This window comes from Orbicella faveolata, unplaced genomic scaffold (assembly GCF_042242905.1).
Source record: "Orbicella faveolata isolate gen_17 unplaced genomic scaffold, um_ofav_v1 contig_2, whole genome shotgun sequence".
Classification (NCBI taxonomy): domain Eukaryota; kingdom Metazoa; phylum Cnidaria; class Anthozoa; order Scleractinia; family Merulinidae; genus Orbicella; species Orbicella faveolata.
Genome location: NW_028301547.1, coordinates 7,961,717 through 7,981,041, shown reverse-complemented (window position 1 = coordinate 7,981,041; position 19,325 = coordinate 7,961,717). Strand labels below are relative to the sequence as shown.

At 39.9% G+C, this 19,325-nt stretch overlaps 1 protein-coding gene and 1 pseudogene across 3 annotated transcripts; one reads left to right on the top strand and one right to left on the bottom strand.

Annotated features, from left to right (window-relative positions):
* Window positions 1–200: 200 nt before the first annotated feature.
* Window positions 201–5,224, bottom strand: LOC110069401 (ferroptosis suppressor protein 1-like). Of its 3 annotated transcripts, XM_020776932.2 has the most exons (7): window positions 5,008–5,223; window positions 3,357–3,539; window positions 2,578–2,813; window positions 1,978–2,182; window positions 1,433–1,582; window positions 1,108–1,311; window positions 201–554 (listed from the first exon to the last, which is right to left on the bottom strand). In XM_020776932.2, exons 1-7 carry the CDS (start codon window positions 5,105–5,107, stop codon window positions 394–396), a joined length of 1,239 nt encoding a protein of 412 aa, XP_020632591.1. In that variant the 5' UTR covers window positions 5,108–5,223; the 3' UTR covers window positions 201–393. The 3 variants fall into 3 exon arrangements, with proteins under 3 accessions (XP_020632591.1, XP_089145532.1, XP_020632599.1); XM_089289406.1 differs by lacking the exon at window positions 1,108–1,311 and having other exon boundaries at window positions 5,008–5,224; XM_020776940.2 differs by lacking the exon at window positions 3,357–3,539.
* Window positions 5,225–5,460: 236 nt separating this feature from the next.
* Window positions 5,461–18,254, top strand: LOC149111797 (uncharacterized; annotated as a pseudogene).
* Window positions 18,255–19,325: the final 1,071 nt, after the last annotated feature.

Below are 19,325 nucleotides of genomic sequence, written 5' to 3'. Positions count from 1 at the left end.
AGTTCATCAGTGTTTGTTTCTCAAAAATTAAGTATTTGAGGACTCTTTACACATTTCTGAGTATTCTCTAAGATGTTTCAACATTTTCTAAATCTATGTTTTCCAACATAGATCAGGAGAATAATGAAGTTGAGAACAATTGGAAGGTGATGTGCGAATCCAGCTCAAGTTCAGACAGCAATATATATGAAAACAAAATATGAAACTGATGGAAACTTTTATTTATAATAGAGGCAAACTATACAATAATATTTCATCAAGTCTTCATACAAAAAGCTAGAACCATCCTAGATCAGATAAGTGGTGAACGTAATAAATGCTATCAATGAGATCTCTTTTTACCCGGCTAAATTAAACTAAACTTTGTCTTCATGACTAAAAATACACAGCAGGTTAATCTTCTGGCATCTTCTGATCCATGTTTTTCCATTGCATTGGAGTAAAGACGCTTTTCCCTTTGATCATTGAAGCGAACCAATCCCCAAAGACCCAGCCCCTCCAGACTTGGGCGGCACCTCCCGATCGTCCACAGCACAGCACCATGAATACACTCTCTGAAAAGCAAAACGTACATTGGGTAAGAAAAGAATAACAGACAAACCTCGAGTGCCATTTGTAATTACTCTTTATAGACTCGAAGAATGGAAGTTTACCAGGTTTGTCGTTATTGACAGTTCGCCAGTGTAAAGGACCGATCAGTTTGCCAAAATAATTAAAACACACGCTAGAGTTTTTTAGGGTCGATACTCAACTCATATTAGAATTCTAAATTAGTTCTGGTGTTTAGGGGGATAAAGCAAAATAAATTTCTTTTTCATTATTTTGACCATCGGCGCCAAGTTAACGTTTGGCCTAAATGTATGTTCCTTGAACAGGGGCTGGAGAACCTCAAAATTGCGAGTCAGCTGGAAAAATGCTAATAAAAGCACTGATGGATAAGATTACATACTCACAATTTCATTGAAAAAAGCATGTAGTCTCTATCACATTTTGAATGTCGCACGGTCTAGGGAACAATGTTGGATGGTTGGCCTGAACGCAGACACACACACACATTCGTTCATGTTAACAAAACAAAATATAACGAGATTAAAAAGGTAAGCGTACTGTTAACATTGTAAGGCTTCATGGCTTTTCCTTCATGTTTAAGTTTCAAGTTGTCAGCGACGTATTTTCCCTGAATTTCAGCACCGTAAGCGAGCTTGATTTCAGGTACATCATTACAGTCACCAATAGCATAAACATCTGGTACGTCTTTTACTTGAAGGAATTCGTCAACACTGAGACGACCTAGCCGGTTCATTTTATCCCCTGTAAGAGAAACCAAAACCGACATACTGTATGTGATGGTATAACTACACTGTACTCTCTCAAACTATTGCCGGATTACAATAACGAATAGAATGTTTAACTCATGAGAATAAACACTAACCCAAATTGTTCTTGTATGCTTCAGTGTTGACTTTTAACCCAGTACAAGGAATGACTAGGTCTACTTTCATCTTGGTTCCTTTGTCTGTTACAAGCATGACGTTCTGAAAACCCTTTTCTTTCACTTCGTCCATGTTCACCACTCGTTCTCCTGCATAAATAAGAGAAATGCATAAATGAGCTAAAAAAAATGTCAAGAACTACAGTTGTCTACAGCTTGGTGATCTGAGGTGGAAAAGACGAATGCTTAGTCAGTTAAAATCACTTTATGCCAATTCACGCCGGCATCAACATTTACCGCTTTAGCGTTCGTTAATGAAAAGAAAAAGTCACCTGAAAAGTTTGAGAGGAATTCGGGGGAAACTAGCCTGGTGATTATTTTTCATTGGAAATAGGTGCCAATTGTTCAAGATATGTTAAGGAAAAATCACAGTCCATCTTATAGATATCTTTTGCAGTATATTACAAGGTGGGATATGTAATCAGTAACACAAGAGTACTCTTTTAAAAGACTCCCAAACTTCTCTTCTATATTCTACAACGTACCGAGAACCATGTTGACGCCTAAACTGATAAGCTTGGCCTTTATTGTGGACTGGAAGGACTCATTAACCTCATCGTTGACCAAGTTTTCCCTGGGATGAATCAGATAGACGTCAGCCTTGTCTTTATAGTCCTCCATGATGTCTCCCGCTATTTCCACGCCGACAGCTCCACCACCTACCACGCCTATTTTCATAGCGTCTTTAACCTGGGTGAAAGATTAGAAAAAACGATGAAGATCGCGACTCGTTTGGAGTGAAACAGACTCTGTTAAGCTCATTAGTGATACTTCAAGTTAAAAGTGAAGACCTCAACATCATAACAGTGTCTGGAAATATGTTCTTGCGTAATAATATGGATTTTAATTTTATGATTTCATATCTCCGTTTCCCTCTTAAGGTAGAGTTGAAAATGTGTTTCATCACATTTGGAAACATCTCGAATGTCTTCCATCAATCAAGGTCTTAAGGTCCCAGATTCTTTCTTTCTACTTTTTCTACTGAAAAGCTGTGGGTATCTTAAACATGCATTCAAAATTTGCAACATTTACCGTGTGACAGATCGTGAGCCATACAAAACGTCTGCAAAATTGAAATCACTTACAAGCTTCACGTAATCCTCGTATCTTTGCACAGCCTTCTCCTTGTTTACATCTAGTGGAAGTTTGGCAGGAAATGGCCCCCCTGTGCCAGTCGCAATAATGAGGTCATCATAGGCAAGTTTTTCGCCACTTTCCAGCGTAATCACCTTAATGGATGGATTGACGTCCACAACTTTCCCTCGCTTGAAGTTCTCACCAAATGTCGGTTTGTAGGGAATTAAACATTTCTTGGCAAAACCTGTGATTTCCAAATGTTAACAAATAAATAAAATATATACATATAATAACCTCAATTAGAGTTCAGGCAAGAAGAATCGGTGCATTTTATATGTTGTTAAGTATTCTCTAAGCTTATTTTATAACCGTTTCCTTAAGATAACAATACAGAGGACAAATATCGTCGCTTATTTTAGACCAAGTTCCGGATGGCAAGCTTCATATGCCGGTGAACTTAATGCAAATGACCAAAAGCTATTGTTTTTGCTCATTTACTCGTGACGTCTGACTTTTGTCCCTCTTTAATTGACGATTTTTCAAAACTTTGCAAGGGGGGGGGGGGGGGGGAGTTCAATCTGGAACCGTGCATTTTTTTTCCACTGCAGCCTAACCTACGTGCAGTTGTACCCGACCCATGATTTCCATCCATCCCACCCCTTGTTATGTGAAGGGTGTCTTATTCTTCATTAATTTTATGAAAAATTACAAAGAAAAATTCCATCACAAAGTGCTTTATTCCTGCATCTTTCTCTCTTAATGGCGCGAAAATCACAAAAGACTGTACCTGTCTCGACAGATGATCTCTGTGCGCCCATATTATGGTGAAACGCATCTCTGGCATCGATTAGGGTGACCTTGCACTGATCCTTCAACTTTTTCGCAGCACCAATTCCACCATAACCACCTCCGACGATGATAACATGGGTGTCCTTAAAATCTTTCAGGTTTTCATCTCGGGCGTGGACAGCTGATGGTAAGATTAACAAGTATCAAACGACTAATCACGGATGGCAGTAGCAGCATTTATGAATGGTCGTCGTCGACTTCAACAAGATGTTAGATGCAAGAGCAGGAGAAAATGGAAGTTACATGGTTTCCTCTTTTCAGTTAGACTGAGAGAAAAGCGAATTGCCAGATTGACACTTAAAAACTAGATTGTTAGTACTTGGAAAATACAAACAGTTATTATGAAATTAATAGTTGTTATGACTGCGAGCGAGGGTCTACTGGTTTGACCGTTTGGTTTATAACAACAAATCGTGTCACTGACGGCAAAACATGCCCGTCACGGCCACGCAGCTCAATAAGGTTGAAACGTTTTGCTTCACTTTAGCAGCGCAGACAACATTCATGATACCCGCCTGGGATAATGAAATGTGCTAATTTGTAGATGTTATTGTTCACGTAAATATTTTTCGGTACAAAGCCATGCCAACATCGTTTACATAATTATGTAATGTAATTAATGGTTCTCGAATATGATTTTACTTGAATCCCTCAAGTATGTTTTATCGTGACTTCGAACGAGCTATTTCGAGTCCCACTACAGACTCATCTGACTTTGTCAATAAATATGCAGTTCCTAGAAAGCGCTATGTAATACAAATGCGCATATTTTAGATAATTCACGCATGTGTTTGTGGTACAGTCCTGCCAAAACCTAAAAATAATTTAAAATCATTGTTGAATGCCTCAGTTACATAAGGCGAGCTTAGTTGATTTAAGAACATTGCAAAGCAAAGCTTGATGCGGCTGACTTGTTTCGTGTGGGTTAGACTTAATAACTTTGATCTCAGGTCAAAATATTTCTGTAAATATTTGCACCTAAGCAGCAAAAGTGAAATCGCATTATGAAGCAAAAGCCCTTTTTTGTCCGCAAGTTTAGCGCAGCCAAAAACATTGCAAGCGGATAATGACCTTCTCTGTCTGCAAATATAACTACAGCAAAAGCTGGGAGTTCAACATCATAAAATGTCGTGAAAATCTTTTTTAAAATGGAGAATTTGCTGTTTTGCGTGACAATTTGATATTATTATTATAAAGGTGTGCTGAAAAGCCGAGTGACATTGTAGGTCACGAAAAGTTTTATTACTCCCAACGATCACCTTGGCCACAATAAGATTCTAAAAAGAAAATTCCAAGTTGACACCTTACAATACAGTTACCAAGACTACCGAATGAGAAGTCTAGCCAGAAAGTCTTTGTAACCTATTCAATGTAGCAGAGCATGTTGTTTACAGCAGGCGCCGGCCATGACACGCGTGATCGATTTAATGCTAAAGCACATGCAAATTACAATCACTTAATTTTGCTGCAACTGATCTGTTTTAGCCCTCTTTCCATTGATTGACACCACAGCAAAATAAGGTCTGGTCAAAAGAAAACTACCCTGTAATGTAGATATACCAAAACCAGAAGCTAATTCATGTCTTTACCTGTGGAATAATGAGCTTGGTATCCCAATAAGGCCGCCGATCCCGCCGCCAAACCTGTAGCTAAAAATGGTGCTGCATTTCTCAGGCAAGCCGCTATCATTCTGTTTTAACCAAGAATGGTGAAACCAGTGAAAGTAAGAATCACGGGCGAAAACAAAACCCGTTCGACACGCGAAGGTGCTACTGTTGAATATTCATAAATATTCAAATTATGCGAAAGTGCCGCTGACAAAGAAAACATAAACTTGCGTGCACAAGTCACTGCCAGACGCCGCCAGATTGAACAAAAAGAGAGATAAATCAATGAGGACTGAAATTGTTGGCAGAGATGACAACACAAAAATAAAACGATGGGTGGATTAACACCTCAGGCCCGGTTTAAATGTCGCATTTTACATGCACCGAATCTAATTGCTGAATTAACTGCATGTAAAATGCGACGTTTAAATCAACATGACGGGACACAGGGAGCTTCTACTGGAAGTACCGCAGAGAAATGGTAGGAAATTTTCCTAGCATTCCTTATATACTCTCACTAGGGTTCTTCATCTTGCAGCCAGGGAAGACGTCATAATCTGTCTCAGTGACATGTTGATGATATCAAATAAAAAATAAACCAGAAAGGGCCGATGGAATATGACACAAGCTTTAAAATGAATTTACGCTGATATTAATAGTGTTTAAAAGTAAATAGTGCGTTTGAGTCCGGGGGGGTACTTCGGGAATTTCTGGGTGGGGATGTGCCGCTGGGACCCTGGAGCCCTTAGCCTATACCAGCTAATTGAGCTGAATTTTGCTACCCTATACTAGAGTAAACTCCCCAAATCCCCCCCACCCACCCCCCCCCCCCCGCCACCATCTATCGACACTATTGCGGCTGATTTGCGTAAATTTGAACTTGCCGATCTGATTTTTTTTAATATTTTTGACTGGCACTTCCTGGTTTCCTTAGTCTAGATAAAATCTTCAATTAACTAGTCAGTTTTGGGAAAAATGATTCCCTATTCTAGACCCAAACGCTCTGAGTTATATACCTTATGCTAGAGTATAAAAGTACTTGGAAACCATACCCTTCACAGCGACACATACCTATATAGCCCGTATATGCTAGTGTACCCCCCCCCCCCCAAACGGGCGTTTAAGTCATTCCCGAAGCTTTCAAATGATGGCGGACTCCACCAGCGCCAATAATCTGCAACAAAACAAAGCCATTATTATCGGATCACGTCTAAACACACGTGAAGAAAGACTTGGGCTAGAAAAAAAAGTGAGCGGACAAAACCAGGGAATCCCGATAAATCAAGTAATCCCGCAATGATGAACGTATTACACAACATGAACCTTCCTCTGCTTCTCTCCCCTGAACCAAGTTCAGATCTACGAACTGAACTTAAAGATAACAAAGTGCCTACGAATGGATGTTGGGCGCGGCGAGCAGACGTAAATGTCTTGTTTACCCAATGAAAGCCATCACAATAAACTCTGAGCTTGCATCGAGATGCTTGTCCGGGCGTAAAGGAGCGTTTGAGTAATCAATCTAACACAGATCTTAATGAATAGAAACCCAGATGATCTGGAATACCTGTCTGAGTATGTCGTTGGCAGTGGGAGCCACGTGCAGTATTATCATGCTCGGCAATTGAAGTTATTGTGTAGAAAATATCGCACAACTACACAGTCGAGGGCAAAAAAAAAAAAAAAAACCGCGAGGAGAAACTTAGTACACGGAGCTAAGATAGATTGTCAATGCTTTAGTAGACCATGCACGGCTACCAATGGCTTGGCCAATCGCTTGGCCAATGGCTCGTGCACGTAGCAAATCCTACAAGTCCGTAAATAACGACCTCCGAAAGAAGTGAGCCCACGCCCCATCCCCTTAAAATAGAGGAACTAAGGTTCAAAAGTATAACTATTTTTCCAATCAATAACCTGAATAACGTACCATAAACTGATGACGATTCAACTAGGGAAGGTATAGCTTATTCCAGGAGGCGTCATAAAGCGCCTTGGTAAAACAAACCCCGCAAAATTTTCATCAAGTAACAAGAAGGTACTAACAGGACCTTGTCTTCAAATTTAAATTCCTAAAATTGACAACTTTGCATCATTATTATCAGGAACGCATTAATCATATTGAAATTAAAAACTCGACCAGAGCATTTAAATATTTATAAAGCAGACTAACGCAGCAGTGCATCATGAACAGTAAAAATAGTTCCAGGTGTCTTACATCACGGTCTACATATAACGTGCCCACCCATTTGCCAGCAACATAAATTTGAAATGGATTGAAGAATTTCTAAACGATTTACGAGAGCTCGATGTTTGTACGAATTACACCCACAGACTTACAGGAACACACCCCTGTTTTCATAGAATAATAATAATAATAATAATAATAATAATAATAATGATAATAACAGAAAGAGATGATTACAGTAGAAGTCATTTGCGTCCCCTCACGGGGTGAAAGATTCTCGCCCATATCAACTTTCTTTTCTCTTGTAAGTTCTGGCGCGTTTAGAGATGCACCACACTCGCGTTTTAGGTGCGGGAATCCCAACCAATGCTTACCCAACTTTTTAAAGGTGCTACTTTTAGCCCTCCTCCAAATCTACACACGTATATTTCACTTGTGGAAATCTGTGGATTAGGACAGTGCTTGGGTGAGTGACTCTCGCCTATATTAACTTTCTTTTCTTTCGTAAGTTATTGCGCGTGTAGAGCTGCCTCACAGTCCCGTTTTAGATGCATGGATCTTAACCAATGCTTTCTTAACTTTTTAAAGATACTACTTCTAGCCCCCCTTCAAATCTACACACGTCTATTTTACCTGTGGAAGTCTGTCGCTTTGGACAATGCTTCGGTTAAAGATTCTCGCTCATTTATATCATTTTTTCACTCGAGTGTTTTCGCACCTTTAGCGATGGGGCAAACTCTGGGAATCCCAAACTATGCTTACAAGGCCTTTTAAAAATGCTAGTTTTGCCACTCCCCCAAATCTACACAAGTGTATTTTACTTGTAGAGGTCTATCGATTTGGACAGTGCTTGGGTTAGATATATCTTCCCATGTCAATTTTCTTTTTTCCCGCGTGTTCTCGTGCGTTTAGAGATGCGCCACACTTGCGTTTTCGGTGCAGGGATCCAAACCATTGCTTACCGAAATTTTTTAAGATGCTACTATTAGCCTACCCCCAAATCCACCCACGTGTATTTTACCTGTGGAAGTCTGTCGCTTTGGGCAATGCTTCGGATAAAGATTCTCGCGCGTTTATATCTTTTTTACACTCGACCGTTTTCGCGCGTTTAACGATGCGGCACACACGCGTTTTTTTGTTTCGGGATCCCAAACTATGCTGTGCATAAAACGCCTTTTAAAAATGCTAGTTTTGGCCCTCCCCCAAATCTACACAAGTGTATTTAATTTGTGGAAGTCTATCAATTTGGACAGTGCTTCGGTTAGATATTCCTTCCCATGTTAATTTTCTTTTCTCCTGCGTGTTTTTGCGAGCTTAGAGATGCGCCACACCCGCGTTTTAGGTGCAGGGTACCAACCAATACTTACCTTACTTTTTAAAGATGCTACTTTTCGCCCTCCCCCAAATCTACACACGTTTATTTCACTTGTGGAAAACTATCGATTAGCATAGTGTTTGTTTTGGAGATTCTCGCCCATATTAACTTTCTTTTCTCTTGTAAGTTCTCGCGCGTTTACCGATGCGTCACACTCGCGTTTTAGGTGCTGGGATCCCAACCAGTGCTTACCTAACTTTTTAAAGGTGCTACCTTTAGCCCTCCTCCAAATCTACACACGTGTATTTCACTTGTAGAAGTCTATGGATTTGGACAGTGCTTGGGTGAGAGATTCTCGCTTATATCAGCTTTCTTTTCTCTCGTAAGTTTTCGCGCGTTTAGAGATGCGCCACACTCACGTTTAAAGTGCGGGGATCTTAACCAATGCTATCTTAACTTTTTAAAGATGCTAGTTTTATCTCTGCCTTCAATCTACACACGCGCATTTTACTTGTGGAAGTCTGTCGCTTTGGACAATGCTTGGGTTAGAGATTCTCGCCCATTTAAATCTTTTTTCTTTTTTTTTTTTTTTTTTCACTCGCGTGCTTTCGCGCGTTTAGCAATGCGGCACACTCGCGTTTTTTGTGTTGGGATCCCAAACTATGCTTACAAGGCCTTTTAAAAATGCTAGTTTGGCCCTCTCCCAAATCTACACAAGTGTATTTCACTTGTGGAAGTCTATCGATTTGCAGAGTGCTTAGGTTGGATGTTCTCGCCCATATTAACTTTCTTTTCTGTGGCAAGTTCCCGCGCGTTTAGAGATGCGCCACAATTGCGTTTTAGGTGAGGGGATTTTAACCAGAGCTTACCTAACTTTTTAAAAGTGCTACTTATAGCCCTACCCCAAATCTACACACATGTTTTTTACTTGTGGAAGTTTATCGATTTGGACAGTGCTTGGGTGAGAGATTCTCGCCACTATTATCTTTCTCTTCTTTCGTAAGTTCTCGCGTGTTTAGATATGCGCCAAACTCGCGTTTTAGGTGCGAGAATCTCAACCAATGCTTAGGTAACTTTTTAAAGTTGCTACTTTTACCCCTCCCCTATATCTACACACGTGTATTTCACTTGTGGAAGTCTATTGATTTGGACATTGCCTGGGCAAGAGATTATCGCTTATATCAATTTTTTTTTCGCTAGGAAGTTCTTGCGCGTTTAGTTATGTGCCATACTCGCGGTTTTGGTGTCGTGATCTTTAACTATAATTACTGAACGTTTTAATGATGCTAGATTTGGCCCATTCTCAAATATATACACGTGCATTTTACTTGTGGAAGTCTGTCGCTTTGGACAATGCCTGGGTTAAAGATTCTTGCCCATTTATATCTTTTTTTTACTCGCATGTTTCCTCGAATTAGTTTAGAGTCCCTTGGACTCTGAAATATCGCCCAAGTTCCTGGAAATCGACTCAAAGTAGGTCAATATCATGCTGCGCGCAGCCCGGTCTCGGCGACTTTCTAGAAACTAAGTGGCTATATTTCGGTCAGACTGCTCATAACGAAGCGTTCAAAAATATTTCCTCTGTCCATTTCACTAAAAAATCAAAGTCTTTTCGAGTTAGTTTAGAGTCCCTGGGACTTGGAAATATTGCCCAAGTTTCTGGACATCGGCCTAAAATTGGTCAAAATCACGCTGCGCGTAGCCCAGTCTCAGCGAGTTTCTAGTCACTAAGTGAGTTAAGGAGGGGATATATTACGGCCAGACTTCTCATAACCAAGCGTCCAAAGATTTTTCTTCTGTCCCTTTTACTGAAAACCAAAGTCTTTCGAATTAGTTTATATCGCACAAGTTCCTGGAAATCGATTCGAAGTAGGTCAAAATCACGCTTCGCATAGCCCGGTCTCGGCGACTTTCTAGTCACAAAGTGGCTATATTTCGGCCAGACTTCTCAAAACCAAGCGTTAAAAAGTTTTTCCTCTATCCTTTTCACTAAAAATCAAAGTCTTCGCGAATTAGTTTAGAGTCCCTGGGACACGGAAAAACCGCCCAAGTTCCTGGAAATTCACCCAGAGTTGGTCAAAATCGTGCTCCACGTAGCCTGGTCTCGGCGACTTGAAGCACTCTCCAAATCGACAGACTTTCACAAATGAAATACACGTGTGTACATTTCGGGCAGAGCTAAAAGTAGCATCTTTAAAAGGTTAGGTAAGCATTGATTGGGATCCCCGAACCTAAAACGCGCGTGTGGCGCATCTCTAAACGCGCGACAACTTACGAAAGAAAAAAAAGTGTATATGGGCGAGAATCTTAAACCAAAAGGTGTGGAAATCGATAGTTTTCGACAAATGAAGTACACGTGTGTAGATTTGAAGCAGGGCTAAAAGTAGCATCTTTAAAAGGTTAGGTAAGCATTCGTTAGGATCCCCGCACCTAAAACACGAGTGTGGCGCATCTCTAAACGCGCAAGAACTTCCGAGAAAAACGAAAGTTGATATGGGCGAGAATCTCTGACCCAAGCACTGTCCAAATCGAAAGACTTCCACAACTGAAATACAAATGTGTAGATTTGGGGGAGGGCTAAAAGTAGAATCTTTAAAAAGTAAGGTAAGCATTGGTTCGGATCCCTGCACCTAAAAGATAAGAAAATTGATAGTGGCGAGAATTTCTCACCCAGAGCACTGTCCAATTCGATAGCCTTCCACAAGTTAAACGCACGTGTGTAGATCTGGGGGAGGGCTAAAAGCAGCATCTTTAAAAGGTTAGGTAACTATTAGTTGGAATCTCTGCACATGAAATGCAAGTGTGGCGCATCTCTAAACGAGCGAGAACTTACGAGAGAAAAGAAAGTTGATATGGGGAAAAATGGCCAACCAAAGCACTGTCCAAATCCACAGACTTCCACAAGTAAAATACACGTACGTAGATTTGGGGGACGGCTAAAAGTAAAATCTTTAAAAAGTTAGGTAAGCATTGGTTGGGATCCCTGCACCTAAAACGCGAGTGTGGCGCATATCTAAACGCGCGAGAACTTACGAGAGAAAAGAAAGTTGATATGGGTAAGTATGTCCAATCCAAGCATTGTCCAAATTGATAGACTTCCACAAGTGACATACACGTGTGTAGATTTGGGGAAGGGAAAATTTTGCATCGTTAAAAAGTTAGGTAAGCATTGGTTGCGATCCCTGCACCTAAAACGCGAGTGTGCGAATCTCTAAACGCACGAGAACTTACGAGAGCAAAAAAAGTTGAATGAGCAAGAATGTCCAACGCAAAGACTGTCCAAATCGATAGACATCTACAAGTGAATCACAAGTGTGTAGATTTAGGGGAGGGCTAAAATTAGCATTTTAAAAACGTTAGGAAAGCATTAATTTGGATCCTCGCACTTAAAATGTGAGGGTGGCGCTTCTCTAAACGCGCGAGAACTTTCGAGAGAAAAGAAAGTTCGTATGGGCAAGAATCTTAAACCAAACAGTGTGCAAATCGATAGTTTTCCACAAGTGAAATACACGTTTGTAGATTTGGGGGGGGGGGGGGGGGGGGGTCTAAAAGTAACATTACGTAAGCATTGGCTTGGATCCCCGCACCTAAAATGCGAGTGTGGAGCATCTCTAAGCGCGCGAGAACTTACGAGAAGAAAGAAAGTCGACATGGGAAGGAATGTCCAACCCAAACACTACGCAAATCAATATTTTTTTACAAGTGAAATACACGTTTGTAGATTTGGGTAGGGCTAAAATTAGAATCTTTAAAAAGTTAGGTAAGCATTGGTTGGGATCCCTACACCTAAAACGAGAGTGTGGCTTATCTCTGAACGCGCGAAAACTTACGAGAGAAAAGACAGTTGATAGTGGAGAGAATCTCTCACCCAAGCACTGTCCAAATCGGTAGACTTCCACATGTTAAATACACCTGTGTAGATTTGGGGAGGGCTAAAAGCAGCATCTTTGAAAGGTTAGGTAAGCATTAGTTGGCATCTCTGCACATAAAATGCAAGTGTGGCGCATCTCTAAACCCGCGAGAACTTACGAGAGAAAAGAAAGTTGATATGGGTAAAACTGTCCAACCCAAGCTCTGTCCAAATCCATAGACTTTTACAAGTGAAATACACTTGTGTAGATTTGGGGCAGGGCTAAAAGTAGCATTTTTAAAAGGTTAAGTAAGCATTGTTTGGGATGCCTGCACCTAAAACGCGAGTGTGGCGCATCTCTAAACGCGCGAGAACTTCCGAGAGGAAAGAAAGTTGATAAGGGCTGGAATCTCCAACCCAAATACTGTGCAAATCGATAGTTTTCCACAAGTGAAAAACACGTGCGTAGATTTGGGGCAGGGCTAAAAGTAGCATCTTTAAAAAGTGAAATAAGCATTGGTTGGGATTCCTGCACCTAAAACGCGAGTGTGGCGCATCTCTAAACGCGCGAGAACTTTGGAGAGAAAAGAAAGTTGATATGGGCGAGAATCTCTGACCCAAGCACTGTCCAAATCGAAAGACTTCCACAACTGAAATACACGTGTGTAGATTTGGGGCAGGGCTAAAAGTAGAATCTTTAAAAAGTTAGGTAAGCATTGGTTGGGAGTTTGTCGCATCTCTAAACGTGCGACAACTTACCAGAGAAAAGAAAGTTGATATGGGCGAGAATCTCTCTCCCCATGAGGGAACGCAAATGACTTCTACTGTAGGCATCTGTTCCTGGTGTTTTTTTTTTTTTTTTTTTTTTCTTTTTTCTTTTTTTCTTTTGAATTCTATGAGAATAGGGCTGTATTCCTCTAAGGCTGTGGGTGTAATTCGTAAAAACACTGAGGTATTATAAATCGTTTAGAAATTCTTCCATCCAGTTCAAATTTATGTTGCTGGCAAATGGGTGGGGACTTTATATGTAGACCGTGATGTAAGACACCTGAAACTATTTTTACTGTTCATGATGCACTGCTGCGTTAGTCTGCTTTATAAATATTTAATTGCTCTGATCGAGTTTTTAATTTCAATATGATTAATGCGTTCCTGATAATAATGATGCAAAGTTGTCAATTTTAGGAATTTAAATTTGAAGACAAGGTCCTGTTAGTACCTTCTTGTTACTTGATGAAATTTTGCGGGGTTTGTTTTACCAAGGCGCTTTATGACGCCTCCTGGAATAAGCTATACCTTCCCTAGTTGAATCATCATCAGTTTATCGTACGTTATTCAGGTTATTGATTGGAAAAATAATTACACATTTGAACCTTAGTTCCTCTACTTTCAGGAGATGGGGTGTGCGCTCACTTCTTTCGGAGGTCGTTATTTACGTAGGATTTGCTGCGTGCACGAGCCATTGGCCAAGCGATTGGTCAAGCCATTGGTAGCCGTGCATGGTCTACTAAAGCATTGACAATCTATCTTAGCTCCGTGTACTAAGTTTCTCCTCGCGGTTTTTTTTTTTTTTTTTTTTTTTTTTTCCGCCCTCGGCTATGTAGTTGTGCGATATTTTCTACACAATAACTTCAATTGCCGTGCATGATAATACTGCACGTGGCTCCCACTGCCAACGACAAACTCAGACAATTATTCCAGATCATCTAGGTTTTTATTCCTTAAGATCTGTGTTCAGTAGATTGATTACTCAAACGCTCCTTTACGCCCAGACAAGCATCTTGCTGCAAGCTCAGAGTTTATTGTGATGGCTTTCATTGCGTAAACAAGACATTTACTTCTGCTCGCCGCGCTCAACATCCATTCGTAGGCACTTTGGTATCTTTAAGTTTAGTTTGCAGATCTGAACTTGGTTCAGGGGGAGAAGCAGAGGAAGGTTCATGTTGTGTAATTCGTTCATTATTGGGGGATTACTTGATTTATTGGCATTCCCCGGTTTTGTCCGCTCACGTTTTTTTCCTGCCCTTTTTTTTTCTTCAAGTCTTTCTTCACGTGTGTTTAGACGTGATCTGATGTATAATGACCTTGTTTTGTTCCAGATTATTAACGTCGGTGGGGTCCGCCATCATTTGAAAGCATCGGGAATGACTCGAACTTACTATTTACTTTTAAAGCATTATTAATATCGGGACTTTATTTTAAAGCTTGTCTCATATTCCATCGGCCCTTTTCTGGTTTATTTTTTATTTAATATCATCGACATGTCACTGAAACAGATTATGACGCCTTCCCTGGCCGCAAGACGCAGAACCCTAATGAGAGTATGTAAGGAATGCTAGGAAAATTTCCTACCATTTCTCTGCGGTACTTACAGTAGAAGCCCCGTGCGTCCCGTCATGTAAATGCGACACATGTCAATTAAATGCGAGTTCAGTCGAGTATTCGACTGATCCAGTCGAATATACGACTGAAGTTCGACAGTTGATTTAAACGCCGCATTTTACATGTGCCGATAGGCTTTTGTGCATTTTACTTTTATTTCCCCACTAAAATGCTTGGTTTCCCCCAAGTAAGTCACTAAAATGCTCGGTTAATGCTCATTTATAGGGCTTTTTAAATTTTAATGATTTTAACGCTTCAACACAATTAACAGTTCAGAGTGCTTAACAAAAACGTAACAAGTTAACAACAACGTATGTAATAGTTTTAATGTACCAAAAGATAAATGAATATAATTCTCTAAATGATCTGTTGTTCTGTTAATCCTTTGCCCTCTTTCAGTGATACTAAAGGGAAGAGGCTGAGTTAAAAGTCTTCATTTTCTCGTAAAAAAAATAATTGTCATTTCTATTTTCTGCGGAAAAAAATACTAATTTCCCGGGAAATGCCGCTAAAATGCTCGAATAATGCTAGATGCTTTTGCCTCACTAAAATGCTCGAAAAAAATGCTAGCATAATGCACAAAAGCCTATGTGCCGAATCTAATTCATAAATTATGTTAAATTATATTTTACCATAATATCATGGGTGACAAATTGCTCCTTAATTTTGGCGCGAAATTTCAGCGTTAATTCATAATTTCACATGTGAAATTACAAAATTGCTATGACAACATCGCTTGTATCTCGATCACTGCCAAGATGGCGTCGAGATTTAAGACGGTGACCATTGAAGAAGTTACGGAATTAAAAGAGGCGGTAGAAAACTTAAATTCGTGAAAGAGCACAGTTAACTGGGTGAGGGTTTTTGAGAAGTGGTGAGACGAAAATAGACTTGAGAGAAACCTAGAGATGAATCTTCCTGAGCAGTTGGATGACTGAAGTACTCGGGCGGTTTCACGCCTTCGTGTGTAAACAAGACGGAACCGATTACGAACCTGGGTCCCTAAAACTGATTATCTAACCACTCAGTCCGGAAAACGGTGGTCAGAAAGCTGAAGACCAAGGGAGTTCCAAACTCAGTGGCCACGTTTACAATTTCCACAGCTGTAATGTGGTGATAAACCAAGGACATGCCGGGCAGGCTAACGATTCGTGCACAACAAGCCGCGATGTATAATTTGTCCGCAACCATGCTCCTTGCCAGCTCTGAAGGTTTTTCAACTTTGTACATTTTCGCTTGACTCAGTCATTTAGGCAAGTTTTCTTAGACCATAAAGTAAATTTTAGTGATAATTTCACTTCAAAACAAACTGTCAAAACTTTATACGGCATCGGGCAAAATTTTAGTTTCAGCTCATTTCAACGAGCGCCGTTGTCATTTCATTCATCAGTTCATGACGAATTAGAGCCAATCATTTAAGAAAGATTTGACAGTTGCCTTAATTTTGAAACATTATGAACAAGCACGAAGAATTCGAAAGGTCTTTTTTCGAGAAGAAACTCAGAAAAATGACGAACTTTAGCAATAATGTGTGCTTTAAACTAAAACTATATTCTTCTTTATGTCCTCGGTTTTCTGGCGATAGAATAAACCAATAAAAAAGTTATGGTTGTGAGCGTAATTTTTCACCCACGATATTAAAAGGTAATCAAATGGTTTTCTCGTAAAATTAGGAAATAATTTCACTTGCGTTTTGTCAAAATTCTGATAATTTCCCGAGCCTAAAATGGCTCGGGAAATTATCAGAATTTTGACAAAACAAGTGAAATTATTTCCTAATTTCACTCGTCACCATTTGATTACACATTCTAACTCCACAGTTTTGTGCTGCATGACATAAGCACAACAAGCTGAAGGGAATTTTTGGCGGCAAATTTCAATAGAAAGAGTGGCGGCTGTTGAGGATACCAGTATGTGTGTTTCTTGCTTTGCTTCAACAAAGTAGGCTGGGAGAAGTGTAGCTATTGTGAAGCCTGCTTTCGGGAGAAGATGGAAAAGGAAGCCGAGAACGAAGTCAGTGGACAGGAAAGTGAAACAAGTATCAGTTTGTCTTCTCGCTCAATGTGTGGTGGTAAATCATTGCAAAGCACGGCAAAGTGCAAGAATCTACGAAAAAGGTATGTACTGGCCTTGCAAGCGAGACCGAGATGTCAAATTCGTGGCTTTTTGTTTTATACTGTTTGTTTTCTTGTTTCCTTATGTTTCCTTCACTCTGGACTGATAGCATAAGCTTAAAGCTTTTCTGTATTTTAACCCGTACACACCTGGATTGTACAGAAGGATCAGAAGGTGTTTTTTCGTTAATTTCATGAATGACATGAATGAAGTTTAAGAAATAGATTTTATCGTAAATAGTGTTGAGCTATTTTCAAAAAATTCATACGCACTAACTTTATTCTGAAAAGGCAAAAATAATGGCAGCTCCAGGCTGATTTGGATCACAGCTACAGCAATAGTTACAAATAAATAAATAAATAAATAAATAAATAATATGCTACTTTTTTATTTGGTAGAGTGGAAGATGATAAATTGGAAAATGATGACATAGCCGAGAAATCCAGTGTGATGATGAGGTTGAGGAAGGAGGGTCACTAAGAATTTTTGTTAAGAAGTCTAAGGGAAGGAAAGAGAAATCTGGACGTAAATCACCTTGGAGCTCTGGGGACATTGACGACTTCAATGAAATTGTAGTGAGCAGTACTTACTGCAAGAGAAAGCTCATTTTTACTAACACCAAGTGTCAAAGGAACGGTAAAATTTATGCGGAAATTTTGACCGAATTGAAAAAAAGGGCTTCTGCAAGGGGTAAAGAGTTTAAATTCAGCGTGAACCAACTGCGGACAAAGTTCAAAAAATGTGTTACTGACTGCAAACAAGCAGCACTCACCATACGAATACCCACGGGGATCAAGAGCTTCCAGGAAGACCGAGGGCATGGAAACTGGTTTAAGCCTCTTTTTGAAGTGGTTCAGACAAGGGATTCTTGTCAACCAGATCAAGCCATATAGCCTTCTTCGTTAGAGCAGTCCACGAGTTCAGAGAAGTCTTGCAAATCAGCTGATTCAGATAAATCTTCTCAAGATCATCTGGAAAATAATGAGGATTCTGAAGGGGGACTTTTTGTTCCTATCAAGAAAAGGAAGAAAGGAAAACCGAAGGAAAAACTCGAAGCTGCTATTATGGAAACCACGGAGCTAGTTAAAGAGGTTGTTAACAATGATCCAACGAAAGAGCTGATCAACTTCTTGCGAGAAGAAATGAATAGATCCCGTGAACATGAATTTAAAATGATCCAGCTTCTAACCCAACCACATTTAGGGTCTGATAGCTTTCATTCTGGAAGTGCACATGCTGATTACAGAGCATTTTTTCCAAATGTATGAAATGGGCCAGGATTGCCAGAAGGGTCCTTCAGGTCTCTCACCCCAACATATAACATGCCATCGGCTTCAAATGAAAACTTCCAATTTGGTGATGGCAATGTGTTTCAAAATTTGTAAGGCAGAAACAAACTACATGTCTTTAACTGCTAGGCAAAGTTGCAGTTTAGGCTTATCATTTCACAATCAGATTCTTGTTTGATTATAAAATGCATGGGTCTATAAACCCTTGAAAGTCCCATTACTGATCAGGCTGCTTGAAAAATCAAGGTCTTTAACAAAGACACAGGTCATGAGAACACAAGGATGATGACTAGAGAAGACTGTTTTGACAACATCTGAATACAACAAGATATATTTGGAGACCATTCAGGAGAAATTGTTTGTTGATGTTGAGCCTTGGGGGATAAACAATATTGTTTTAATGGGGGGGGGGGGGGGGGGTGGGGGGAAGGGGCAATTTTCTGAGCAAGAAATTTTGTCCAGCATCAGGTTGTGCAAGATTGCTATGTTTGTTTTGCATGGCTCCCTTTGAACCATATTTTTTACATTATTCCTTTTGCCAGAATGTTATTTTTGGTGATTGCTTAAACCCCACCCTTCCGCTTCCCCTTCCCCCGTCAAAAATATAATGGTTTATCCCTACCATTTAGAAAGGCATGCACTATGGACACTGAAATTTTTCCATTTCTCACATATTGTCAACTAAAAACCCTTTTCATATGTCCTGCTCACTGCAATGAAAGCATTTGTTGACTGGTTTCTTTCCACAGTAAAGAAGTCAAGACACATGACAAGTGTAACAAACATTTACAACTCGTAAAGTTAACACTTGGACTACAGTTATGGGAAAGTTAAATTATTGACCATGACTAAAGATGGTAGCGTGCTTCAGAAGTTTACCTAACAAAAGGATAGCTTTGCCTTTGTAGTCATATAACCTGCAAACCATGCAAATGGGTTGTAAGTGCTTTCCAGTTATCAAATGGTTGGGTTTCAATTACTTTAAATGGAGTTTGCCACCACATGTTTTGAATAATGATGATTCAAGAAATTTCAACTTCCAATAAGTATTCCTATGATGATGATAATTATAATAGGAAGGGCAATAACAACACAATATGAATTACTGGGCAAAAGAAATGTAAGTCCTTGTTGTAGTTTATACTTACTTATACCAAAATGGCAACG

What these genes read in the sequence shown, in the direction of transcription:
- LOC110069401 (XM_020776932.2), bottom strand. Translation starts at nt 5,107, where the DNA reads ATGATAGCGGCTTGCCTGAGAAATGCAGCACCATTTTTAGCTACAGGT. An exon ending in CCAAGCTCATTATTCCACAG is followed by an intron (nt 3,540 to 5,007) that starts GTAAAGACATGA and finishes TCTTACCATCAG; the next exon opens with CTGTCCACGCCCGAGATGAA. An exon ending in GAAGCCTTACAATGTTAACA is followed by an intron (nt 555 to 1,107) that starts GTACGCTTACCT and finishes TTTGCTTTTCAG; the next exon opens with AGAGTGTATTCATGGTGCTG.